Here is a 27339-nt window from a genome sequence, read left to right as displayed (position 1 = left end):
TAGTGACTGTGGATGGAAATAGATCTAAATAAAAATACCACATTTTGATTTCACTACTTCACAAATGTGATGGATCTTCTTTCTAGTTTTCTCTTTTTGAATATGGAAACAGTGAAATAATGCTTGTTAAAAGTATGGCTGGGTGTGTAAATAAGGAGAGGGTTAATTGGGTTTGGATGGGTTTTATACATCACTACATCCGCGCCAATACTGTCACTTCTCGTTTCATTGATCAGCTCTGACGCGCCTCTGCTGCAGCGTGCAGATCAATGGCCGCTCCTGTCACTGCCCGTCATGACCGGAGAGGTTACCGGAGGAGAGATGGGCCATCTTGGCTCTAGATTTCGTGAGCGGGACGGCGCTGCGGACCCGCCCCGGGGCTCAGAGCACCACCTTCGGCAGCCCAGTTTGAGCCAAAATGTCCCTGCTGCAGCTGCTGGATCACAGTGGAGGAGCCGCATCAAGTCAGACAGTACCATCCGGGTACAGACCGGAAACGTAAAGACGTCGTCTTGAAAATAAGAGCTTTGACATTGATTACAGCGCTTTACATTCTGTTTAGTCCATTTTTCACAAAGTGCAAAACTCTTAATATAAGGAGACAGACTGACCGGAGAAAGTCATGCAAATAATACAATGTGTGCACAAATATTCCTTAAAGGATCTCAGTCGGCTACTTCTTCCACCACTGTAAAAATGCTGCAGGGACCATTAAGCAGTATAAGTTTTATTTTGAAACGCTTACCGGAAGTTTCTAATATCCATTGCTGTTTTTTGACGTTGCTCCTGATTTTTTCCGATATTAAACCTTGGGGGAGGGATCCTTGAGTGTTGTCGCACAACTACGGCAGAATAGAAGCTGTACTTTCTGACTTGAGCTGTTTGAGTGAGGCAGGGTTAAAGAATAGCTTCCAAAGGCTGATTAGATATGAGGGATATGACCGACGGGGCTCCGCGGGACCGTACGTGAAGATGAGGATTCCTCCGGTGAGTAACTGAATTTGTTTTCGTGACATTTCACGGCTCCGTCGTTACAAACCGCCATTGCAACGGCAAGTATTAACTCACCCGAAGTCACCGTGGATGGCTGTTGTTGTGTTTTACGGTCTGTTTCGCTAGCTAACCGGTGAGAAACACCGAGGAGGTGGTGTTACGGTAACGGTAACACTATATTTAACGTCAATTACACAACACGCTAAGGCTTTCCTTTGCGTTACCGAGCTGCTCCTAAACAGTCACTGTGAATACTTCCAGTGACTGTGAGTTAACCCGAGGAGGAATCGTTTCCAAATGCTCCATATAAACGTTAAATAAACCTGCTCGTTAGCCCCAAGCCCCACCGGGCCGGTGACGGTGTGCCTGACCGTTAGAGGAGCAAGTCGCCGCCGTCACTCGGCGCACGACTGCCCGCTGAACCACTGGAGCTAAAACCAGCTGCTGTTCGGCATTAAAAGCTGTGTGGTCTCCAAATATTTCGTCTTATCGTATTTCCAAAGCCACTGGGTGTTTTATGTTAACTTAATCATTCCGTGGGTTTCTGTGTGGATGGTAAATTCAGCTAGCAGCCCAGCTAATGCAACTAAGTTCTGCTGCAAATCAAACCTCATATGGTTTAGCTTTTAAAAACACAGAGCAGTTTTCTGTGTGATCACCTGTGAATTGTGTTCACCATCCCAGGCTGTTTGGCCTGTAGGCACAGCCACAGTGCCACTTATGGTTGCATAATCCAAGCTAATGGTTATCTGTGTGCTCCTGAGAGGATGGTTGGTGCCATATCTTTTAAAATTGACCTCATCATGTGGCTCTGCAGACCTTAGTCATGCTCTGGAGGTGGATTTCTGAAAAAACATCTCATCTTCAGTAGTCATGATCAGTCAGCAATTAGACATGAAGTTGTTGCTGAAGTCAAAGTCAGATCTGATTGTTTTAAACTAGAGTTAAAGTGATTTTTCATTGATGGAAAAATAATCTGCAACTGTTCATTGTTTTAGCTTTATATTGTTTATCTTTGTCATCTACAGCGCTGAACCTAAGGACAGACCAAAAACATACATGTGAAGAGGTCACCTTGGATTCTGCAAAGTTACAACTGTCCTTTCTTCCACTTTCCATATTTCATACCCCAAACAAATAATCAACACATTGAAAATGAAAATAGCCATTAGTTGCAGCCTTGTATTAATTAAAGTGCACACAGTGTGGCATATAAATCAGTGTAACATTTACTTTACCATGAACTTGGACTTTATAACACCCATCATTTTCCCATCTGGTCCTATTTGGCATCTGCCCAGTCTGCATGGACTGACTGTCCATGTGAAACGTATACAGGACATTTGATAGGGGTTTTTACCTCTTGCAAGAGCCGATGATATTCCACTCCATCTTTAGGCGGTATTAAAACTCAGGGGGGTTGCTTGAAGAGACTGATCCGGCAGGCTCCCTTGCAAAGACAAGCTCTCGTGTGTGTGTGGAGATTTCCCTGATGTAGGTTACTATATGCTTTCAGAAATTATTACAACTCTTTCCCTGATGGCAGCCCAGAAACTTGTCTCCATTTAGCTTTTTTTTTTATCCGTCTTGTGGCGGTTAAATGTAGATCAAAAACATCAGGGAGAAAAGAAGCTCATAATAGCTTTTGACACTTGCAGGGAAGCAGAACAGATCTTTCTAACAGGAGGACAGCTCCTCCATTTCCTTCTAAAAACCTCAGCGGCTTTACCTTGTCAACCTCTCCTGTCAAGGAAATTATCTTTTTTAAAGCTTGAGAAAGTGTGACCATTTGAAGGATGCAAACCTGTGGCACATTTTGCTTTCATGTGTTTAGCTCTTATTTGTCTAGTCTAGCTAAAAACTAGATGAGATAGGACAACTCCCAGTCAGGGTGTTAAACAGTATATAATACTGTGTTATTCAGTCATGCACTCATGCTGTTAAAAAGTTGTCTCAGTCCATTCTTAAAGAGAGGAAGTAATCATTTGAGGTTTCCTGTGTTCACGGCGTGCAGACGCCGACTGGCGATGTCGAGTTTGGATCTGAAATTGCAGTTTATCAGGATGTAAGCTCGCAGTCTCAGCTATATTTGTAGCTCCTGGAAAAAGTAAGCAACTAAAGAGAAACTTTGCTCAGAACTTGGATTTATTGATGAACTGTTTATAAGCTGCACAGCCTGTTATCACTTTCATAAAAATAACTTAAACATAAAAAGGCTTTCCCCTAATCTAAAATCCCCAGCAGATGTTATTCAAGTCCTAAAGAAGGCTGTAGCTATCAATTGTTTTTTGTTATAAGTTTATCTGCCAGTAAGTTATTAATATATATATAAATGGCTCGAACTAAGTGAAGAGTTAACATTATAACTTTTAAGTAGCCTTGAATTCAGTCTGGGACAGAAAGATATTTCTCAAGTGTGTGGGGCAGAAAACATGAAAGCTTTCTTTTCCATCTCGGTCAGGATGCCCGGGACGGGCAGCAGTTCAGTTTCTTGTGAAGTAAGATTATGATTGATTGGAAGATGTGCTCCGTGAAATAAGTTTGCAAAGAGATGAGGGAAGTTTGTTTAAAATGTTTTTCTAGATGAAAATATTCCTCTGATTCAAATGGTGCAAACAGCCAGCCAGCACTAGAGTGCACAACACAATGATTTCAAGTTGGTAAAAAAAAAAATTCCTAATGCACTGGTGCATCTTTGTATAACAAATCATCGTACTCAAGTACTGGTAGGAAGTCCTAACAACGGGCCCTTTCTAAAACAAAACTCTTAACTTCTGTATTCTCTAGGTTCATGAAGGTGCTGCTTAAAAGAAACATGTTCATCAAGCCACACTCCAAGATATTTATAACAAATACTTAAGTTTCCTTCTTCCCTTGATTTGTCCCATCAGCTTCAAAGTTAATGACATTAAGCTTGGATAGGATAAGCTGAGGATGAAATATATTAAATACAGCCTGCAATTGTATGCAGCCATATAAAACTGGATCATCAGCATAATAAGGATATGCTCCATCTGCATCAACACCTAAATGGTTTATGTAAAGATGCTACGCTGCTTCCTAAATCCAGACTGAAAGTGAGACAGGTTTTTACATTAGCATGTCAGTTACTCACAAGTGTTTCAAGAATGTACAAATGTGAAAAGGCCTCATTATAATTTGTCACTTTGCTTTGTCCATTTACTTTCCAAAAGCTGAAGATTTGAATTCAGTGTCACTTATGAAACAAACAGCAAATATCTACCCTTAAGATTTTTTTTCAATTTTATTAAAAAATGACTAAAACGGTCGCCCATATTCATATTTACTCCCTTCAGTATAAAATTTAAGGGAAACAGTTCTCAGTTAAAAGGATAGAAAGACTTTGAATAAAAATAAAACTAAGAGTGTTTTAAAATGAGGAATACGCAGATGTTCTCCCATACACTCTCCCTGAATCACTACATCAACCTAATATCCATAGAGATCCAGTGGAAACCAGTGGATCAGTCAAATGATAAATAAAATACTCAATTTCTCAGTTTGTCGCTTCTCAAATGGGAGATTTTCCTGCTTCTCTTTGTCACCTAGAACTGTAAACTGAAAATCCCTGGGGTTTGTGCTGGGGGTTGGACAAAACGACATTTGAAGATGCCACCTTACACTCAGGGAAATTTCAATAAACAATTTTCAGGCTTTTCATCTATGACGTAATACATTGTGCTTTATATCCTCAAATATTTTTGTCTTTGTTGGTGAGTGGGTGGCTTCTGTGTCTGTTTGCGTAATGCAGCCATTAAGTAGTGACTCCTCTTGATCGCTGTTAAATTCTTTAGGAGCTGGAACATTTATAAACCACATTTATTCTTAATTTGGAGAAGAAATCTGATGTCATTCTCAGAAATTACGCATATTAAAGGCCAAATTTCAGTTTTTTACACTTTATACATATTAGCTGATTAAGTGCTTATTTGTTTTGTCTCTAAAATGTCTGAAAACAGTCAAAAATTAGGATTTGAAAATGTGAAGAATAATTTTAATGGAGCTGGAAGCAAAAAGCGTTTGGTATTTTTGCTATAGTAACAATTATTACAATTGTTGGCAGTTAAGTTCCTGTTAGTTGAGTGATTGATTAATTGACTAATCATTGCAGCTCCAGTGCATTTGAATGCAGTTATGCCATTGTACAGCAAAACCAGGTACGTAGGTGTGATTGAAAACATCGTCCCTGTACAGAATAATGATTGAGTTAAAGGAAATAATAAACCTGAAAAACAAAGTCTTGAGGGGAGTATTACTGATAAATAACCAAACGATAAATGTCAAACTACACTGATGATTGCAAAGGATTTCACCTGATTGGCGAGGAAGCGAGTGCAGGAAACAACAGGAAACACTCTCTCAATCTGACAGTTTTAGCATTCTAGCATGTCTGAGCTTCCTCACTGTTTATCCCTTTTCTTGTTTCATTTTGCTGCCATGCCAGAACGTCCAGTCAGGCGTGCTTTATTGTGTTAGTGGTCTGTTAGGCCTTTTCATTATTAGCAAGTATGGGCTCACACTGGAGGCTGGCTGTTAAGGAATGGGGAATCAACTTAAAAATAATCCTTGGTCTTATTGTCAGTGATTTATACCAATGTACAAAATACCTTTTGATTTAGGTTTTACAATTTATGCTTTTGTTATTATTTCACCTCACAAAACAGAAAAGTAATTGATGTGACGGATATTAAGATTAGTCGCAGCTTTATCAGTGTGAGATTTTGCAATTTTTTTAGTTTTTTTTGTTTCTGTGATTAATTAAATACCTGAGGAATATCTTTGGAGAGCTTTGTTTAATGCCTTCTTTGATTCTGGGAACTTGTGATAGCCATTTTTATGTTATGGCATTTCATTAGCCAAACAATCAATTGAAAATATGATCAGAAGAATAATTTTAACAACAGGAAATTATTGGTTGAAGTTAAACACTGCATGGTTTGTAGATAGAAGTGCTGCTGAAATGAGGCCAAGTTGAGCTCATTTCAGATTCTAGTGTTGATAATCAGTGTCTTAAGTATTTTCCAAGTGGTTGCTGCTTAATTTACATTGCTTCGTATCACAGGAAATAAGTAAGTAGAAGATTTTTGGGCTGTCATTACATTAAGCTGTTGCTGACAGATTAATACAGAACAAGAGAATAATTACCATTTGTGTTGTTGGATGCAACCTGATGACAGATATATGACTTTGCTGGGTGGACTGCACAGTCTCGATTTTCTTGTTTTGCCTAAAACAACACTACATATAATGTGGTGCTCCTGTCGTAGTTTTAGGTTATTCATTAGTTAATGAGTTGAAGTTCACATCGTTGGAGTAACATGTTCGTACATGATGTAGCTGTTTCTCTTTCAGTGATGGAGGCTCTATGACTGACACACTTTCTCAGGCATATATGTCTCCTTGAAAGCATCTTCCCCAGTTTACGTGTCTAAAAATACAACTCATTCACGCACTTTGACTAAAGATGCATTATTCAGCACCTCTGCAGAGTAATTAAATGTTAACCAGGGACAGGCTCCTGTCCTCATGGCAGTGAGTCTGTGTTTGTTCACATGTTTGTGTTTTTCAGTGCACTGTTCCTCGTTCAGCCTGGTGCAAGACGATTTCATATAGAGCATAGAGGGAAAGATCTTTGCTGGAGTAAAAGTTGGATGAGGTTGAACTTTGGTGCTTAGACATTGCTCCGATTCAGTGGTTGGTGCAGATGATGTGAAAGTTGTATTATTCACACACCCTCTAGTTTCAGTTTTTCCTTGTAAATTTTAAAAAATACCTGTTTATTTTCACGCTCTGACCCAACACTGCATACCACTGCTCATGTGCCAACACATTCACATCCGTGTCTCCACGTTGGAGTTGGTTAGCTATAGTATTTAAATTGATTCTGTTATGCTTTAATTGGCACATGTCCTGGGAAAACAAAGCTTAAGGTTACGGCAGGTTGTTTAATACAATCAGAATGCATACAGTGTCAAATCACAAATCAATCACACAGGTTTTCAATTTGGATTTCTTAACTTCTCACTGTTAGATATCTGAACAGCATCTCAGCTAAAGCTTGAGTGAACTGTACAACTTAAAACAAATGAATTATTGAATTATCTAATATGAACTAAGATTGTGATTGCAGTGGTTTTACCGTTGACTCTCTATTTAGTGATAATGGCTTAAATCACCATTACTTGCCATAGAGTAGATTTACAGTTTATTTTTGCACATAAGTGAAATTCATTCTTGAGCAGTGACGTCACTTGGCATGTGAGCTGACTCATCATGCTCCATCTGCGCCGTGCCTGTGTTTGGTTTGTAACATGTTCAAATTAAAGCACAGTCACTTTGTTTCAGAGCTATGTGATTATTAAATATGCAGACTTTCTCAATTTAAAGAGTCCTTTTTATTGTCTGAGCAGTTTTCCATTATGTTCAGCTCTGATAGCTGCATTCCCCATCAGGATCCTTCCTAATGTGGCTAAAATTAATTTGACCCCATAAAATGTGATACCCCATGTGTCCTGTCCTGTTCCTTCACAGTTGTGCTGACATTGTGTCCGTGTGTGCATCTTAAACTAAGCAGAAAATGTGTTGACTTCGCTCCTTTCTCTGAGGCCTTTGCTCTGTGGAATATTTGGTCTCTGGTGTAATCCCTGGTCGCACTTGTCCTTATGAGAATGACCCTGGAGTTAAGCCTGGCTGTTAGTCATTTGCAGCCCTACACACACACACACACACACACACACACACACACACACACACACACACACACACACATATACACACATACACATACACACACACCTCAATACCTCCTCATGCCTGTTCACATTGCATCCTCACTCCAAGGTCTCCTCAACAGTAAGGACAGACTGGGCAGGTTTACTGTGCAGTGATTCAGGCTTCAGCTGTTTTCCATTCATGAGTCTGATTGCTTTGTGGCTCGCTGTGTATGATAGTGTGCAATACACACTGAGTGCATGGTAAGCTGGATGACATGCTGTATTATCATTTGAAACAGAGTGTTGCTCATGAACCATGTCCTTGACTTATTCTGTTCTGATTCATCCTCACTGTGATGGGTGGAGGCGATAAGTTTGAGCTGTCAGATGAAATTCTTTCCTTTATTTCAACACAACTACATATCATATTCTTGTATGTAAGTATGATTATTTTTATTATACACCCTGTTGGCAGTTTATTAGGCACACCTAGCAAAATCTAATGCAGTCTAATACCACAGTCCTGCAATAAATCCTCCATTTATGATGTTCACTTTACCTGTTTGAGTGGTGTTGATTCATATTGATTGATGATGCACAGAACACAATCCAAAGTTGATATATATTAAGCATGTATGGAGTTCTTTTTTTTTTTATACTGCTTTTATCACCTCGTAATGTAACTAGCTGCGTGCTTTGCCACACAGGTTGAGAAGCAGCTCTTTTCTGAATGGTGTCTCCCCTCTCTGTGTAAGGTGTGGGTGCTGGGCGCTTGCCAGACTGGGTGAAGTGAAAAGTGAGCGGGAAACCTACTGAGAAAAAAAAAAAACACTGCCTGGGACTGCTGAGGAGGACCTCTGTGTAGGTGAGGACTCATGGGGAATGGAGCATTATGCTATGGCTAACTGTCTGTACTGGAGTCGGGGATATAGAGAAAGCATTGTAGTCAGTACAGTGCTGTTACAAAACAACAATTCGTGAAAAGCTCACAACACCTGGATAAACCGCAGAGCAGAGCATGCTGGCAGACTATAAATCTGACTTTCAAATTTAATTATCTGACTGCATATTGTTTTACTATGTGAAACTATCAAGGAATGCTAACAGCTGTCAATGCAGGGGCAAAGACAAAAAGGAAAAACTAATGTCAAAATAAAATAATGTGCAAAGTGAACCCTGAGTTTTACAGTACTACTATCATTCAGACTGGTCTCCTGGGTCTTCTGTGTAGTAGGACAGGCCTAAAACATTAGATCTACTAAGAAATAGTGAGAGATCAAGTACAGTGTAGACTGGATCAAACTAAATGTGTCATGAGAAAGTTAGAAAAAGTAACTGTCAGTACTACAAAAAGTTGACTAAACTTTGGTTTATCATGTTCCCTCAACCAGGTGGACATGTCATCTAGAGCAAAATCGATTAGTTGATCTTCAGATAATTAACCTGCCGCTGGGTCTCACCTTGTTACAGTATACCAGATCAGTTAACCAGACGTTTTGACCAGAGCCATGCTTTCCTTTTATTATCCCTGTGACCCCAGAGTCATCACCCAGGGTTTGGGAGAGAAATAAGAAGGAAAAGTGAAAGAGAGGTAGAGCATGTAATTCTGCTTAAAGGAATCATATTAAAGAGAATGGACCACAAAGATGTGAACATGGTGATATGATTCAGGCTGTGTGAGGTGTATTCATACAGCATGGAAATGTGAACGGACTTAGTATTGAGGACACGCTCTTCCTGCTTCTAGGTTCGTGTGGCTGTTGGCAGGGTGGAGCTTCCTGACCCATGGAGAATTATTTCCAGGCCGAGGCCTTCAACCTGGACAAGGTGCTGGATGAGTTTGAGCAGAATGAAGGTGAGCTATTGTCTGAGCTTTAATAAATGTGGACACGAGACAGGGACGAACAGTGAGTCATCGTGCTTGAGAGAAGACGGATGGGACAGGCTGTAGCTCACTGATGATTCAGAAGAGTGGTGTTTAGGATGCCATTGTACAAATCAGCAGTAAATCATCAAGGTGTCAATCAACCACCTGCCAGTCAGATAGAGTGAGAGTTACAGGTGCTGATTGAGGGTGTGCAGAAAGGGAATAGGACTAATTGGACTTTCTAACTCGCTTGGGCTCACTGTGCAAACTGGATAACTGCTACAAGGCAAGATCAGTTTTTAAAACACTTATTGCTCACAATAAGTAAAGAAATTGTTTTGGGGCCTTTTTTAAATCTGTTCATAGTGTATTTATGGTAATTGTAAAGTAAACACTGCATTACTGAGTTGTATATCTGTAGATTCCCAAAGCCCCAGTATACACGAGGCTGTTCTTTTTCTTGATTTATCATTGATGACCCCAGAAAAATGCTGCTGCTGATACTAACACACACACAAAGAATGTATTCTAATGGGACTGTGAGCTCGGTGTGTATTTTGGCTGTGACTGATTATCTGCATGTCCTTTGCCAGAGACCCAGCTTGGCAGATTAACTCTGAGTGTGTGTGGGTGCTTGAACCTGGTACAGTGTATGCTAAAACAGCTTAGCATGAATTCCAGCGCAGGGAGCAGAGCACTCTGCAGTGGCTGACACAGCTGTGTGAGAAAGCTGTTTTGAATAATATAATGATTTTCAGTTGTATTGCCCAGCATTCATGTGTCAACTTGACTGATGGCTCCCAGGGGTCACTGAGCCGTTTGGCCCATTTTCTCAGAATTTGCCAGTCCATGCCAACCTCATTTCTCAATTTGTCCCCTGGATTGTTCTTGCCATTTTTAGCTCCTTCAATCACTTGGGAGTGTGTTTCAGTTCTCTGTGGCAGTTCATTTGAGACTTTCTGTCTTGCTGTTGTAGGTTCATGATATCTTTGCTGGCAGCCAACTCCACCTGTTTTCTGTTTCATGTTTTAGCTTTAACAGGACACCTGCAAGCTACACTGAAAATGAGGGCAAAAGGCTTGAAAGCCAAGATATCGATCAAATTAATTGTGAAGTGCAGCAAATATGAAGTTCAAAAATGAGTTTGCAGTAACTTAGTTTAGTATGCAGTAAAATTAGTTTGCTCATGTCATTTACAATTTTAGAAACAGTTAATCTGATAGTCTCTAATTCAATAAATTGGTTTTGTGGTGATTAAATAAAAGTCTAGCTGATTCTTTGTTTTCCTCTTTTCTGTTTGTGTCAGATGAGACGGACACTCCCATTCTCTCAGATGCCAAGTGGACTCAGATCCTGGCCCCACCAGCCCACCTGCTCTCTCTGAACCCTGCCCTGGCCCATGCAGACCTCAGCCCTCGGGAGAGTTCGCTGCCTTTCAAGACACTACCAGACTCTTCGTCCAGCGCCTCTCAGGGGTCAGACTCAAAAAGACCTCCAGGTCCCGAACCTTCGTCTTGGGTAGACGAGAGGCCGGCAGACATCCACAGTCCACCACTTCCCCAGCCCAATATCGGCAAACTGGTGGGCACCGACGACCTCTCACCGCACCCTGTGAATGGCTCCCCTGCAAGTACACCACATGATGGGCTCAGCAAGGAGATAGGTTCTCCTCAAGGCACCCAGTCTGGCGCTTCTGGCCAGGAGGTTAAACCTCCTCAGGGGGACAGAGCTGCCTCAGCAGCAGCAGCAGGAGAAGGCTCAGCTGTCAGTCCCACTCACTTCACCTTTGAGGTTGGGCTAGGACAGGAAGAAGCGCAGACTGAGAAGATTCACCCAAATGTGGAACCAGCAACACAAAATGGTGAAGGTGTCAAAGAGGAGGCCAGTACAGCTGTTTTACAGGACTATGGTCAAAATAGCCAAACCGTCAACTCAAAGAAAGAGCAGAGCGAAAGTCTCCTGAATGGGGGCAGAGATGTTCAGGCTGACTGTAAGGCAGAGGAGAATGGTGTATCCGCTCTTGACATGGTTGAAGTGGAGAAGGAGAAGAGATGTGGTCCAGAGAGACAGATAGACCAGCTCCTCAGAATACCAAGCCTTCCCAATGGGTTGGAGCAGCAGAGCAGTAGCCACTCCAAACTAAATGATACAGAAGAGAAAGACGAGAAGGACGGTTTTTCTGCCTGTTCTGTGCCCTCCAAAGAGGACTCTGTCACTGAGGAGAAAGAGATGGAGGAGAGCAAGCAGGAGAGCAGCGATGGTGGAGCAACATTGTCAGGTAGCATCCAACCGAAAGTCACCAACAATCGGCGGCAGCCAGTCAGTGTTCCCTATGGGGGGGCACGACCAAAGCAGCCGGTCAATCTCAAACTCCAGATTCCGCAACCGCTATCAGGCCAAGTCCAAAATCAGCTCGGTCCATCCATCATTAGCAAAAACAAGAACCTTGAAAACCAGTGTCGGAGAGGCACACCGTCTGACCTGACAGTCAGTGGGACAGATCAGAGTGTAGTCGGGCTGAATGGAGACAGTGTTGTCCACTCTTCTTCCCTGATGCCTGCAGAGAGCCCAGATAATGACCTACAGGCAGGCCAGCATGCCACTCTGTGCAGAAAACCTTCCAGCTCCCTGGGAGAGGTTGCCCCTGTGTGGGTGCCTGACTCCCAGGCTCCTGTCTGTATGAAATGTGACGTCAAGTTCACCTTCACCAAGAGGAGGCACCACTGCAGGGCCTGTGGCAAGGTCAGTGAGGGCTAGAGCAGCTTTTAAAGTGTAAATCCAAACAAAAATCACAGTAACTCAGAAACAGTGACTACAGCATCATATCAGGTATTTTTGTTCAACAATGTTATATATTTCATATTTCTCTATAATATATTTAAAAACAATTTTACTGGTGCCTTCATCCTGGGTTTGAGTCAGTAACTTTTTAGGATCTGAAGTTACACTTGGAATCATCACAACATGACCAGAAAAAACACATTACTACTAACAAATCACCGTAAGTATTTCTTCAGGAAAGGCACCATTTATGAAAACAGGAAGAAAAACAATATGAGAAATATGCTGCATGTTTCACAATAGAGTAATATTTCATCAGTGACTTAATAGAAGCTTTGTGTGGCAAGGAGGTAAATGAAATGCAGTGCTTTGATAGATGAGTTTCTTTATTGGCAGATAAACTCAGTGGGTGTGCATGTAGCTTTGTACAGCAGCACCACGACCACCCACACATGCAGTGGGGAGTCCACTTTAAAGTGAAGATGTAGTCGCTGACACTGCAATGGAAAATCGCCGGACTGCTACTTAATTTCCCATGGTGGTAAACAAACACACTCTGCCACTTGAGCAGGGAGGAGCTGGCACTGCAGTAATTCTAACACCAGCACTGAGCCGCAAACAATAGACACAGCAAGATCCTCAGTGCATCTACTACCAGCCTGGTAGATCCACAAACTAGCTTCTGATGCTGCTGTGAGGCTCTGAAGTAAAAAGGATCCTCCACCCACTGTCTAATCATTTACTAAATACATGTTACTTGATAATGATGTGTAATGAGGTGCTAATCCTTTGAAAGTAAAGTGCCCTGTACACAGCTGCAGCTCATTGAAGCGCTGGCTAAGTACAGGAAATCAATATCTATAAAATGGTACATTTGCTGCACACTCAGTCCCAACTTTTAAAAGCACTTCATCTTTTCACTTCTTCCCCTTTAAAGGTCTTCACAGTAAATATAAAGTAATTAGGAGAAAACGTCGAGTCCCTTTGTCCAGCGTGCTCATGCTTGGTCAGGATGTGGCACAGGTTGTGACTGTCGTGACTCTTCTTTTTAAGGTGTTCTGTGCAGCATGCTGCAGTTTGAAGTGCAGGCTCATGTACATGGACAGGAAGGAGGCCCGTGTCTGTGTCACATGTCACTCTGCTCTGACAAGTGGTGAGCATCGTTACAAGTGTAAAATCAACCCTCATTAACATCAGTTAGAAGATGAAACAATAAATGGAAATACTGGTAATACTGGCCAAAAGTGGATTTAAAGAGAATTCAAAAAATGTCTGAATCTGTTTTGGCCCACTGATACTATTACTACCAATATATTTTTCCTCCCAAAAAGAACCCATCTTAAATGTGCTGCAGCTCTTATCATGTAAGATTTAGTTTTTAGACCACACACGTAAAGTGTTTTTCCTAGTTTATGTAACGATAATGTCTCGTCTTGTGCAGCTCAATCATGGGAGACCCATGCTACTGGGAACAACCAGAGTCCTAACCCCAACAACCCAGCAGAGTACTGCTCCACCATCCCCCCTCTGCAGCAGGCTCAGGCCTCTGGGGTACTCAGCTCCCCTCCTCCTACTGTCATGGTGCCTGTGGGAGTGCTGAAACAGCCTGGCAACGAGGGTACGACCTTTGCTAAGAATAAAATACTTCATTTTTCACATTTTACAGTGAGATTCTATTCTCTCTCTTTTTTTTTTAAAGGTAGTCCTTTTTTCCGGTCCTGGGATAAGTTTGTAGCTCTCAAATGTAAACTTGTGGTGTTTCACTAAGTGTCTGTCAATGTCCAACCAACAAAAGTAAAATGTGATTATATGTCTTTTATGTTTAGCGTCTCTCTCACGAGAGCAGAGGAGGGTGTGGTTTGCTGATGGGGTTCTACCTAATGGAGACACAACAGAGTCCCCAAAACCTCCAACCTCCAGCTCCACTCCATCCCTGTCACTGGGCATCTCCTCATATTCCAACAAAACCTCTGCTTCCGACTCCTCAGAGGTAGGCTTGGCCTGAAAACATTCCCCCACAGATAATGCTGTTAAGTTAACTTGTGTGTCAGTGTCAGCTGAAGGAATCCACAGAGAACGTTCTATGGGAATCAGTGTTTTACTCACTGCCATGGACTGGAGTAACCAGCCACTAAACGTCTTTGCTTAATCAGAATTAGAAATACCAGTGGACTGAAATGCTCAAAGCTACTACTTGCTCCACTATAAGCTGACATGAGTGACAATACGTTAAAGTTTTTTGGTTGTTTCTGTGCTTGTGCTGTACATTCACCGCACTGAACTGTCAGGATGATTCATGGCCTCTTGAACAGAGTCATTGTTGTAGCTTTTAAATGGCTTCCACTCAACCATTGAGCTATGCAGGCACAACTTGAGTATAAAATCAGACCCTTCACATGACGCAGTGAAAGTCATCCCAATAATGGACAGATTTGAATTTACTGCCAAAGGCATTAGAAAGGTGGGAAACCCTTAAAATGCAGAGGCTCCTACTGTGTTTCTCTAACACTTGTCATCTTATTTTAGTCTTTGAAATGAAAAATTTATCACAGATGACAAGTTCTGTGGAATGTTCAGCCACAAATATGTTGCTAAATATCATTGCTGTATTATTACATATTAATGTGTACAGTACATCTAACGCCACACTCTTACCCCTGCTCTCCACCCCCAGGCTGCCCATACCCCTGTTGCCCCAGTGGGCAGCCCAGTGGGCAGCTCCCTCAGTCTGATCCCGGAGGACGGACTCCCTCCCATCCTCATATCCACCGGAGTCAAAGGAGGTACGGGAGGCCACATCACAGGTGCTTGCCTTCATCCTCACCATTCTGCTGCCTCCTCATTGCTCTGTCACCTGCTCTGTGTTTGTGCTTGTGAAGTGTGTTTCTCATGTGCTTTACATCACGGCTCACGTTACAACCACTCATTGCCAGCAAGAGAGATGATGTGATGATGTTTTGAATAATTTTGTTGCTGTTGCTAACTTTGTCTGATCCTTCCCCCTGTCCCACCTCACTTAAAACTTCATTTCTACCTTCACCTCACCCTGATTCTCTACCTTTTCCCATCACTGCCTGTTGTCTACCTAACTTTCCCTCCTCTATTCTCACCTTGTTTTACTCCACCCTAACCCACCGCAGACTACGCTGTGGAGGAGAGGCCTTCAGAGATTGTGCTCATGCAGCAGCTGGAGGAGGGAGGCCCAGACCCCCTGGTCTTTGTGCTCAATGCGAACCTGCTGGCCATGGTCAAGCTTGTCAACTGTGAGTTACCCACACACTTTCTATTTTAAGCATTGACAACACAGTAAGATGGTTTTAGGGGGACCAGTAATGAGTGTACAGACTTCGAATTTAATATTTCATGATTATCTAAGGGAACAGGAAAAATAAATATTTGCATTTTCAAGCTGCAGAGAAATAGGGATCTGTTACATCATTCAGACAGTAAATACCTGCTGTGTAGTCACTGCTAAAAATGTTTGATGATAAGAGTGTTTCATCAGTGATGCTTTTTAAAACCTATTGACTTAAGTTACCGCAGTAATGGCCCGTGTGGGTGTGAGAGATGTTCTGGTTCTCACTGTGAATTCATTCCTAAATATTTGGTTTAATTTAATAATTAATTGCAGAATTTTGCTGTCTATTGTACAGTCTTCAACAGTGCACAAGTACAGGATGACAAGACATTAGCTTAAGATTTACATAAATTCCAATTTACTCACACTTTATCTAAAACACTTTGCTGGATACTAATTTACTCATGGGTGAAATTTTCAAAATAGGCAGCTAGTCAAAGTATTGCTCTAGGTGTATGAGGTACCATTTAGTGATTTGTGGTTTATTAAAGTACCTTTGTTCTTTGTGCAAAGGAGATGATATTTGAGTAGTAGTGTGGGACAAATGCCTGTATTTAACCTTGTGCTGCTCTCACCTCTGTTCAGACTGGACTAGTTCCATGACTTAGAGTTTTGTTTTTTTTAAAAGTTTTGGCACAATGAGAGCGAGAGAGGACCCCAGGGCAAACTGTGAATGTGAACACAGTCTCTGTGCCCACATTCATCTTATACAACGTTTCCTGCTCTCTTGACCCACAGATGTAAACAGGAAGTGCTGGTACGTGACAACTAAGGGGATGCATGCTGTTGGCCAGGCAGAGGTAGTCGTTCTGCTCCAGTGTCTTCCTGACGAGAAAACCATCCCTAAAGACATCTTCACCCACTTCGTGCAGCTCTACCAGGAGGCCCTCAGTGGTAAGGACACAACCAGTAGCAACACAAGGGCTTGAACTAGTCCACCTCCATCATGGGCCCCTCTTGGGGGGAGACATTACCTCATTAGTAGTTTTGACTCCAGGTGCACAGGTGAGAATACATGTCTTAGTGAGGATGCTGCCCAGTGGAAAAAAAAACTAACTGGAAAGTAATGTTGGATGATACAAGGGGAAATTGTTCCAGCTCCACTTTTTGCTCCGTAGAGACAGCAGGTGCACCCAGTCATTCTCTATTTGGAAAGCAGGTTACTGTCCGTCGCTGCTGAATGTCTCTGGCTTTTTCAGGAAAAATAGTCCAAACATTAGCATCCTGCTGTCAGGTCACCTCCCTTCAGGCATGGCACCCCCCACCGCTTGTCTTGCATTTTTATCTCGTATGCTGTGGAGCAAACACCTTTAATATTGCTGACTTTGACGGCTCGCCCTCCTCAGGCTGTTTTTCCTTTTTCATATTCACACTGGACCAGTTTCAGGCTGGTGGAACGGAGCCATATTGTGTGTGTCATCCCTGATTAAGTCACTGTCACTCAGACCTCGAGATCAAGCCCCAGCCACCAAGTTTTGTCTTATTAGGGTTATTGTGTTATGTGGCATTACTCCCTTGCTGTGCCCTCCCTCCCCCCATCAGCCCCTCCAACCAAACACTTCCTATATCACTGACCTCTCTATCTTCTCTTCCCCTCCTCTTCTTCCTCGTCTCCTAAAGGCAACGTGCTGAGCCACCTGAGTCACTCGTTCTTCACGCAGAGCTTCCTGGGCAGTAAAGAGCACGGCGGCTTCCTCTACATCAGTCCCTCTTTCCAGTCGCTGCAGGACCTGCTGCTGCCAAACCCGCCCTACCTCTTCGGCATCCTGATACAGAAGTGGGAGACGCCCTGGGCCAAGGTCTTCCCCATCCGCCTTATGCTACGGCTGGGTGCAGAGTACCGATGTGAGTTTAAACTACAGGGGTTATTTAATTTTAAGGTGTAATTTAATTTTATATTAAAGTGCTGACATATGGTTTAGGTTGACATTTTGTTCTTTTATTCTTAAAGAGCATAGAAAGGTTACTGACATTTGGTACAGACTCTGCAACAGACCTGTGGTCACATCAGTCTGCTGTTCAATAAACTGCTCACACAGAGCTCCAAAAAAGGTTTGGTGTGATAAATGTTGATCTGAAAGAAACAAACTGAGGTTGGTCTGTGACAGCGATGCTACAGTTTAGTCTGATTTAATGTTGTGCTAAACATAATTATATGTTATGCTCAAATTAATCGTCTCTGTTAGACTTCTGGCTACAGGTTGTGAAAAACCTTCACTTCGGAAAAGAAAAGACAAGTTTGAAGTTTGTGCTTCAGTTGAAGTAAATGGGTGATGGTGTAAATATGTAATGTAACCCTACATCTACCTGCAGATCGACTGATATTTAATACGTCAGGTTGCTCTAAAAACAGGACAAAGAGGTTTGTGCTGTACTTTAAATCACCCTCAGATACAGATTTACTATATTGCTTTTAGTATTTCAGTTTATTTAGATCAACTTTGTCAGACCATACAATCAAAACACTGCCAAGTTACACTTGGTGAGATGAGGAGTAAAGTGTGTGTTTTGCTGTTAGATTTGATTCTTATGGCAACATATTAGGATCCAGATGGATCTAGAGCTTACAATGTCAGTTTGCACCTCACACCATCCTGCCTTCTCACAGCTTCCCATATGAACCAGGGAGATTTGTGAGGGGGTTTATCAGAGAGGCTCCTCTTCACCAAATATCTCACAGCCAGACCTGCCATCACAGAACGCCGCCTGGCTCCGTTAAGCCTCTTGCCTCCTTTCACAGATAGAATACATTAACAAAGCCACACACACTCTTAAAATGTTAGCAATCCACTGCACAACCAGTGTGGTCCTCTGTGCTCTCACCTCTTCCCTTAACCCTGGACCAGCAGAAAGGTAGAGGCTCATCATCAGCATAAGGATCCCCCACAGACCTCAGATTGAGACTGAGATTGGTTTTTATTGCTAATATGATCTTGGCAAGATCTTATTTCCAGCAGTTTGCTGAGGCTAAAAATAGTCATGTAAGGAGCTTTGGTTGCTGGAGAAAAAAGCAGCCTTATTTTTCACTTGTGGATTAGGAGTGTTCCTCCTAACAGCACAGTTATTTGATGTTTGAGATGAAGGAGATGGGAAAACACTGGAAGCACAAACCTAGATGCACCTTACCAAGAATAAAACAGTAATACACAAAGAGGGGGGATACTGTAACAACAGCACAAACCAAAAACTCTCCTCTGGTGCTATTTATTTGAAGTTGAGCTCTGCTGGGGAAAAAAAAAAATCAAAATATCCTTTTGTGTGGCCACATTTCTGCTACTTATTACAGTCGATGCTGAGCCCAAAATGCTGAAACGGTTTCCAAATTGGCATCTCTCTGCACTGGACTCGTTTCTATGAATACTGAATCAGACAGTTGCTGTACAATAATAACTAGCCCTGACATTAAAGAATGTAGTCAGAGGGAACAATAAATGCATTTTAGTGACAGTGCATTGCTGTTGTACATTTGCCAATAAGTAAACATTTTATTTTGCAGTTTATCCGTGTCCACTGTTCAGTGTTCGCTTCAGGAAGCCGCTCTTCGGAGAGACCGGTCACACCATCATGAATCTGCTCGCAGTAAGTGCCTCGTTCATCTCCTCTGGTGCTGTTTATTTGAAGTGGAGCTCTGCTGAACACTGTGCAAATGTAACACTGCTTGAAATACAATTTCTAACTTGTATCCTGTCTGTATTAAGTTGATTTGGTAAAATAAGGATTTCGCTTGTGCCCTGATAAACTTTGCTATTTTATTTGAATGAGTTCATTTTGCCTGCCTACTACTAATTACAGATTACAGCCATTTAGTTAAAAACAAAGTGGTCATTTATTTGTGTTTTGCTCTTGTTTTTCTTTCCCGTCCGTGTCGCAGGACTTCCGTAACTACCAGTACACGCTACCAATGGTGAAGGGCCTGGTTGTGGACATGGAGGTGAGGAAGACGAGCATCAAGATCCCCAGCAATCGCTACAATGAGGTGAGCATCCTGCCAAAGTCACATACAGTACATGTTGAAATTTCTGTTCACACTTGGTTTTTTTTTTTTTTTTTAATTATTTTTTTTGTCTGACTTCAGCAAAGTTAAATATTGTTGCCTTTCAGTTCAGGTCTGGTTCCTTTTTCTTGTTGTTATTATTAGAGGTAGGTATATGGAGCAAAGAGGAGGCTTATTTTGCTGTAATGTTACAGGGGCGGGTTGTTACTGTGTCACACTGATTACATCCTCAACAGTTCACATTAATTTAATAGTACTTTAACTTTTGTATCATGCAAATATTACATATAGTCATAAAATCCTGTGTTTGTGCCACTTTGCTTTCACACCACAAACACTTGGAGGTGTTGAACTGAGCCAGTTTGTCTCCAAAGTTTATTTGAACTGCACAAAACTTGTACCCCCAAAACTACAAAACCTTCCAATATAAGCAAACTCCAGTGAGGGAAAGTAGAGCTGTCTCCTAGCTTTATCTTATGTTTCTTCTTTTGAGCGCTTTTTTTTTTTTTAACCCAAGATTCTGATTTTGTTTGAGACAGTAACTCAGCAAACCCTCCACCACACGGATGGCATCCATGGATTTGGCTCTTTTTAAGCTCCCTGAATGAACATCACCACACATGTTCAGCCTGTGTAGGTGCTACGTGACAAAGTCTCCTGGGTCCCTGCAGCTGAACATTAGGCGTAGGCTGTCAACTTGTTCTAACACTGCTGCCTCCCCCGAGGGTGTGAACTAGCGTCCCAACAGAAGAAGTGGCGCACATGAAGCACCATTTGGCTGAGAAAGTGAGCCGTGGTGGAGAGAGTGGTGTTGGTTGCGGTGTGTTGGCTGCTCATGCAGTAACAGATGGGAACCCAGTCATATGAAGTGGGGACCGTTTCTCAACAGCTTGCAGGCGAGCCTTTAGCGCAGCGAGTGGTTAAAGCCCTCCAGATTTTCAGTTTTATTTCTGATTTGCAAAAGAACGATTTCTAAGAGGCGAGGCAGGGGATTTAGAGGAATTAATATGTAGGATCTTTCAACTGCTGATATCCACCCCTGTCAATGCCTCTCTCCACAATCTGTCATCTGAGTGAGCACCACCCCATTTAACTTTACCCACAAGCCCACTGCAATTAGGCTTAACCAGACAGCCTCTCCTAAGCCCATTTTCCTCAGCACACACCCAAAGGGAAGCTTCATTAGACATGGATCTTATTTGTCCTTGCAGCTGATGAAGGCGATGAATAAGTCCAACGAGCACGTGTTGGCCATGGGGGCGTGTTTCAACGACCGGGCTGACTCCCACCTGGTGTGTGTCCAAAACGATGATGGGAACTACCAGACGCAGGCCATCAGCATCCATCACCAGCCACGCAAAGGTGCTGACACAAAAACAGACTCACCATTATCTAAGACTTCCTTTCTCTCTCTCTCTGTCTGCTTTTTATGTGTGGTTTGTTGTCTGCTGGGCTCTGTTTGCCTGAAAATCCTCATCCTGCTCTTGTTTCCCTTGTCTCTCTGTTTGCCTGAAATTGGTTTGACTTGTGAAGCTGAACTATGATTATTTTTCCTTTTTCTGTGTGTATATATTTTTTTTTCCAGTTACTGGCGCCTGCTTCTTTGTGTTCAGTGGCGCTTTGAAAGCCTCGTCCGGCTTCTTAGCCAAGACCAGCATTGTAGAAGGTGAGAACTTTGACAACAAACGTCATGTTAGCTGCCAAAATGTTGAAATAATAGTTCTACGAAGTTATAAAGTGCCTCAAAGATGGTTAGCATTAAATACAATTATTTGATACACTCAACTACCCAAAAATCAGACACCTGGTTATAAATTAAATAAATAGTTTCTAGAAAGTATATAGCCAAAGTATTCAGACCACTTTTTGTTCACTTTGAAATAAATACAGTTGCTGTTTTGTACAGTTGTAGACCTTTGTGATGCTTTAGTCAGGGAGGTGACCAAAAACCCAAATGACACTTTAACTGAGCTTCAGGTCCTCAGAGAAAACTGTCAAATCCAGGTGTGTGCAGTTTGTGGAGACTTACCCAGGAAGACTTCAAAGATATAACAGTGAAGTCTTCAGTGTATCACAATACAATCTCACATATGCTGTGATAGAAGGTTGTAGCTACTGTATATTACCTACACTACTGGATACAGTTTATGAAATGATTAAATGATTATTCATCAGCAGTCACTTTGCAGACAGAGACACCTTAACTGTTCTGGTCCTGGTGTGGTTCAAAAACCTTGTGGGGTAATTTTCTGTAAATTGACCAGTTAGCAGAAACAAATAGAATCGACCATTTAATTCAGCACTACTAATGATGATTGATCTGTTTCCTGCCTGCAGACGGTGTGATGATCCAGATCACAGCTGAGACCATGGACTCTCTACGGCAAGCCCTGAGGGACATGAAGGACTTCACCATCACGTGTGGTAAAGCCGACCAGGAGGAGAACCAGGAGCTCGTCCACATCCAATGGACGGAGGACGACCACAACTTCAACAAGGGGTGAGAAGGGAAGAGAAGAGACAGTGAGAGTGAAGCAGGAGAGGGACCTGGGAAAATGCATTTATGTCACGGATTATTGAACTGATAGATTCCCAGCCACTGCATTTACTACCATGGTATAAAGCTCATAGCGCAGGCTCGGGGAAGCCCTGTGGAGGGAGATCTTAGCAGCAGGGTGGAAAGAGGTGGTTCCTCGGGGCTCAGAGATACAGACCGACAGTCAATTTTACAGCAGTCTGATAAAATCTGCAAATTTCAATGTGGCTTTTCACCATCAAATATAACTGAGGCCTTTCATTTGATACTGTATCACTTCATTAGCAGTTTCTGAGCAGTAGCTGTTTGAAGCCTTACAAGCACTAACTTGATGTGCTGCCCTGCTACGTTCAGATTACGCTGCATTATGTATTAACTGCCTGCAGTAGTTATCACTATATTATAGAGTTTGTCCTTTGTCTGCTTGACTTTCATTCTCCTCAGGCATGTTCCGCTTTATTTTGGCTCTTATCAGAAGCGAACCAAAACAAAAAGCAGCATGAGAGCATGGACACTAGTGAAAGATACAAACGAAACACTGACTATTTTTTGTTTTCGACTAAATAAAAGATTTCTGGCTTCAAGATGCACCCTGATGCATCGCTCGCTTTTATGTTTTGTCTGCTTGGTTGGCAAATCTTCTTTTAAATGTTGTTTTGTAAATGAATACATTTGGCCCCACCAATGTTTAGCATTTTTGCTAACACCAGCACATTTACAGTGATGCTGATCAGTGTGTGCTCTCTCTGTACATGAATAAAATAAGAGAGGATTTAAAAAAAAAAAACAAAAAACAAAAAAACCTCCAACCCGAGTCTTTAATGTTGGCCTCTGAGCACCTGGCAGGTCAGTGCCTCCCACCTCCTCCCCTTCTTCTGCTCTACATTAATTCTGTGCTGTTGTATGTTTGATAACCCAGTGTGATCAGTCCGATTGATGGGAAGTCTATGGAGTCCATCACCAGTGTCAAGATCTTCCACGGCTCAGAGTTCAAAGCCAATGGCAAAGTCATCCGCTGGACAGAGGTACAGTGCACCTGCAGCTGTGTCTGCTCAATTTACCTGCTACCAATTAGAAAATTAAACCACAGGCAACATCTCTCAGCAACACAGAACTAGATCTGAACGGGTTGTTTTCATGTCTGTGATTTCCTCAGGTGTTCTTCCTCCAGAGCGAAGACCAGCCCAACGGCCTGAGTGACCCGGCCGACCACAGCCGGCTGACGGAGAACGTAGCAAGAGCTTTCTGCATGGCACTGTGCCCTCATCTCAAACTGCTAAAGGAGGATGGCATGGCCAAACTGGGCCTGAGGGTCACACTGGACTCTGACCAGGTATGATGGTGGAGGGTGTGCTGTGTGACGTGAGGGTGCTGTTAGCTACTGTTAAAAACAGTTGATTGATATGTGCATCAACAGAAACTGCACATAGGAGTTTTGATAATCAATTATTAAATAATTATTGGATTCAGCTTCACAAAGTTTCCTGATTGTTTTGGTTTTAACATTTTATGAATGAAATGATAAAACAGAGATCAGTTAGGTTTTTTTTTTTTTTTTTTAAAGAACTTGTGACTTTGCTACTTTAAAATTGGCGAAGGTTCAGACTAACATCTGGTACATTGTCACAGGTGGGTTACCTGGCAGGAAGTAATGGCCAGCCCCTCCTGTCACAGTACCTGAGTGACCTGGACAGCGCTCTGATCCCCATCATCCACAGTGGTGCCTGCCAGCTGAGCGACGGCCCTGTTGTCATGGAGCTGATCTTCTACATCCTGGAGATTATCTCTTAGGAGCCAACACCAACCTAGAGTCTCGCCTCCATATATCTTACCTTCTGGGGTCATCTCACAGCTTCCTCCTCCATCCCTCCATCATCTCTCTTCAACCGTTCACAAGAGCCCGAAAACTGTGTGGTGCCAGGTGGGGTAGCATCTCTCAGATCAACCTATGCATCCAGCCACCGTCTGTTCTACACCAGAGGATCACCTGTCACCGCTCACCTCACCTGTCAGGTTCTCCGATCTCTGGTGAGCTCCAGTCTTACGAGCAGGCCTGTCCTGATAACCACACTCGCATAACTAAAGTCCCAATTTTAAAACTACTTATTGGCACAGAACAGCCAAAAACTGGACTAGTGTTTGTACCACAAACTGTGATCAACTGTGGGAGACCTTTAACCTTAGCCCATACCAATCAGGCGTCCTAGAACATGTCTCTTAAATATTGTCCTGCTATCAGTCATTTTAAACAATGTCTGAACTAGTCACTTTAGGCTGCATATAACCATCACTTGGTTTACTCCTGCTGAACATGCACATTTACAAAAGTTTCAGGCACTAAAGATCAAATGAGGATGCTTTAAAAAATCCTTTAAATAGTTTTTATTTGTAGTAACCTCATCCAGTGTGCCGTACACAGAAATAAAAGTATTTGCTGTGGCCCTGCTTGGCCTTTAGAACAGCACTAATTCTCCTCAGTACAGTATTTCCAGGTACTTGGCTGGTAGATTGTTTCTGTCTTGGAAACCTGCCACAGTTGTTCTGTGGATTTGGTCTGGCTCAGTGCCTTCTGTCTCTTCGTGTATCCCAGACTGACTCACTGGTGCACAGATCAGGGCTCTACTGGGGCCACACATTCTGCTGCAGGACTTCTTGTCCCTGAAGAGAGTTTTTTATGGCTGTATGTTTGGTGCCATCATCCTGCTGCAGAATGAATCTGGGACCAGTGAGATAACTCCCAGAAGGTAGTATGTAATTCATAACAATCTTTAATACCTATAGTGCCCCAAACTTTTGCCCAGTGCTGTATTTATGCCTGATCGCCTTCTTCATGGCCCCTCCTCAGAGGTCAGGACACCTCTGGAGCACTCCTAAAAGTTAATAGGAGATAGGAGTGATCAAATGCTTCCACTCCCAGTGACGATCAGCAGTTAGGATCCATTACCCCTTTATTGTGTTACTAGTGGGATTTAGCAACTTATCTGTCGTTATTCTCACACACCTGCCTGCCGCCTGAAACTGAACTTAAAGAGCCAGTGTGGGTATTTGGATGGATCCGCTGTCTGACTCCAGCGTGGTCTAATGTAGCTCCTCGGCTTCTACTGAGCCGTTACCGTCACTGTGGCAGCCAGAGGTCCTGAAGCACTGAAGTCAAAGGCCTGTGTAGCACGGAAGCTCTTACAAGTCTCTGAAGAGTTAAAGTGATTCCTCTCTACTTAAAAGTGGAGGCTAGAAATCATCGAGCGAGGAGGTGCCTGTGTGGTGATGTTGGGTGCCTGCAGCAGTGATGCATCAAGAGGGGGGGACCCAGCTCTTAGCTTCAGCTCTTAAGCTTTACTCATCAATCACCGGATGCTTTACTTCATGGACGCGTTGACTTGTACATACATTTGTAGACGGAACAATTTCTCCTCCATTATAATTGTAACATCGAAGCCTCCAGAGATCTCAGTGTTACTACAGTCATGGACTCTTCTTGAAATTGGATTAGCGTTACTCTGATGTCCTTCAGTAGACTGCCGATAAAAAGGTTTCAATGCTTTATCGATAATCTCAAACAATCTGTACACAAAACTTAAAAAGCCGAAGAGGGAAAACTTTTTTTTACTCATCAGTCAACTTCAAATTCATCAACGTTTGTCCAGCAGTGGCTGGAAAAACCTAATTTTGGTGTCCTTTAATCATGCAAACAGAATAACTGTTGAAGATGTAAAATATATATATATATATATATATATATACAGTACATATATAAATAAAATATATAAGAACTGTATTAAATTTGCAGAAGCAGTGCACTGGATTCTAAGCCATTTACTGGAGAGTTAAAGCGAGCGTCAGGGTTGCCACTGTGACAAACATTTTTGACCAACATTGTAAAGACCCAGGGTTCCTCCAAGAAGAGTTCAATCGACTTGAGGCTGAATGTATTTCATCTCCTGTTTTCTGTGACTTATTGTCCTTCCAAAGCCGTAAAATCAACATCCTGTTCCAGACTTTTCAAAACTTTGCAGACATGCATAGGAACCCTGGAGATCGCTGATGTGTTGTCTTCAAAGGCCTCCCATGTTTATTCCTAAACAGCTGTGACTGTTAGAGGTCTACCTGCAGCCTGATTTCTGCTCTGGACTGAGCTCTCCTTCAGCAACATGGACCTGAAAAAATCTTAAGAATGTATTCCTTCTGTTTCTGTTTCAATCTGCATCGTGTGTTTTTCTTCCTGGCTAAACTAATCACCAAAAAAAACACCCTGTCATGTCAAAATGCTCTGTACAATAGTTCTGCATCACAGTGATTTCTCCATCTTTAATCATGCTAATGTAAAACCAGAAGGGCCTACACCCAAAGTACTGTTAATGCAGTGCCAGAGTTTTGTTGCAGAAAAACAAGCTCATCATCACACGTGAGAATCAGACAATCACATGAAAATCTGCAGAAGAGCCGACACGTTGAGTTTAAATTAGACCTGTAGTGATTCTGTATTTGTTTCTTACTTAATTTGAAGTATTGTAGGAGCGACCGTAGCAACGTAATGTAAGTAAAGCTGGTTTAAAGTGTTCAGTAATAACTGAACGTGAGGTCAGAGTTGGCGTCGCTCCCTCACTGGCTCCGTGTTAATCGGCGGCCGCAGGCAGTTCTGTTTTTAGAAATTAGCATAATGAAGAGGAGATGAGGATTTATTTTTCTGACTTCCAGTTTTCTGTTCATTTTTCTTTTTGGCATTATCTGACGTGCAATATGTTCTAAATCCAAAAAGGTGCAATTTGTTTGGCTGAAAGTAGCATTTTTATGTATTCAGTTCAAACTGTAACTGCATGCAAACGGAAAGTTACAGTTATCTTCTAGTGTGTGGGCGAAACTTTAAAAGATCCGCTCTGTCATTGACTGGGTTTTGTTAGAGCATTTTTTATAAACATCAGTCAGAAATGTTTGAAAAAGCCAAAAACCCTGTACATCTTTTTTTTTTTTTCTTTACACTACAAAAGTCAAACGTGATCTTTCAATAAAAAACTGTAGTATATGTAAAATAAAAACTTACAGAAAATTGATAGAGTGCTTACTTTTTTTTACCCTTCA

The 27339-nt window shown here is 42.2% G+C and overlaps 1 protein-coding gene across 3 annotated transcripts; it reads left to right on the top strand.

The window, feature by feature from the left end:
• The first annotated feature begins 814 nt into the window (after window positions 1-814).
• On the top strand, window positions 815-27185 carry zfyve9a (zinc finger, FYVE domain containing 9a). 3 transcript variants are annotated; one of them, XM_026313235.1, is made up of 19 exons: window positions 815-987; window positions 8483-8592; window positions 9475-9582; window positions 10901-12336; window positions 13429-13528; window positions 13817-13993; window positions 14202-14365; window positions 15050-15158; window positions 15516-15638; window positions 16472-16627; window positions 17354-17578; window positions 19230-19312; window positions 19605-19709; window positions 20939-21089; window positions 21313-21393; window positions 22065-22227; window positions 23183-23288; window positions 23420-23596; window positions 23893-27185. In XM_026313235.1, the coding sequence occupies exons 3-19, from the start codon at window positions 9513-9515 to the stop codon at window positions 24052-24054; spliced, it is 3588 nt and encodes a 1195-aa protein (XP_026169020.1). In that variant the 5' UTR covers window positions 815-987; window positions 8483-8592; window positions 9475-9512; the 3' UTR covers window positions 24055-27185. The 3 variants fall into 3 exon arrangements, with proteins under 3 accessions (XP_026169020.1, XP_026169018.1, XP_026169019.1); XM_026313233.1 differs by having other exon boundaries at window positions 15050-15179; XM_026313234.1 differs by having other exon boundaries at window positions 8435-8592; window positions 15050-15179; window positions 23893-24054.
• The last annotated feature ends 154 nt before the right edge of the window (window positions 27186-27339 follow it).

Source organism: Mastacembelus armatus, chromosome 17 (genome assembly GCF_900324485.2).
Source record: "Mastacembelus armatus chromosome 17, fMasArm1.2, whole genome shotgun sequence".
Lineage (NCBI taxonomy): Eukaryota > Metazoa > Chordata > Actinopteri > Synbranchiformes > Mastacembelidae > Mastacembelus > Mastacembelus armatus.
The sequence above is the reverse complement of the archived record's forward strand: the minus strand, read 5'-3'. Positions and strand labels throughout refer to the sequence as shown.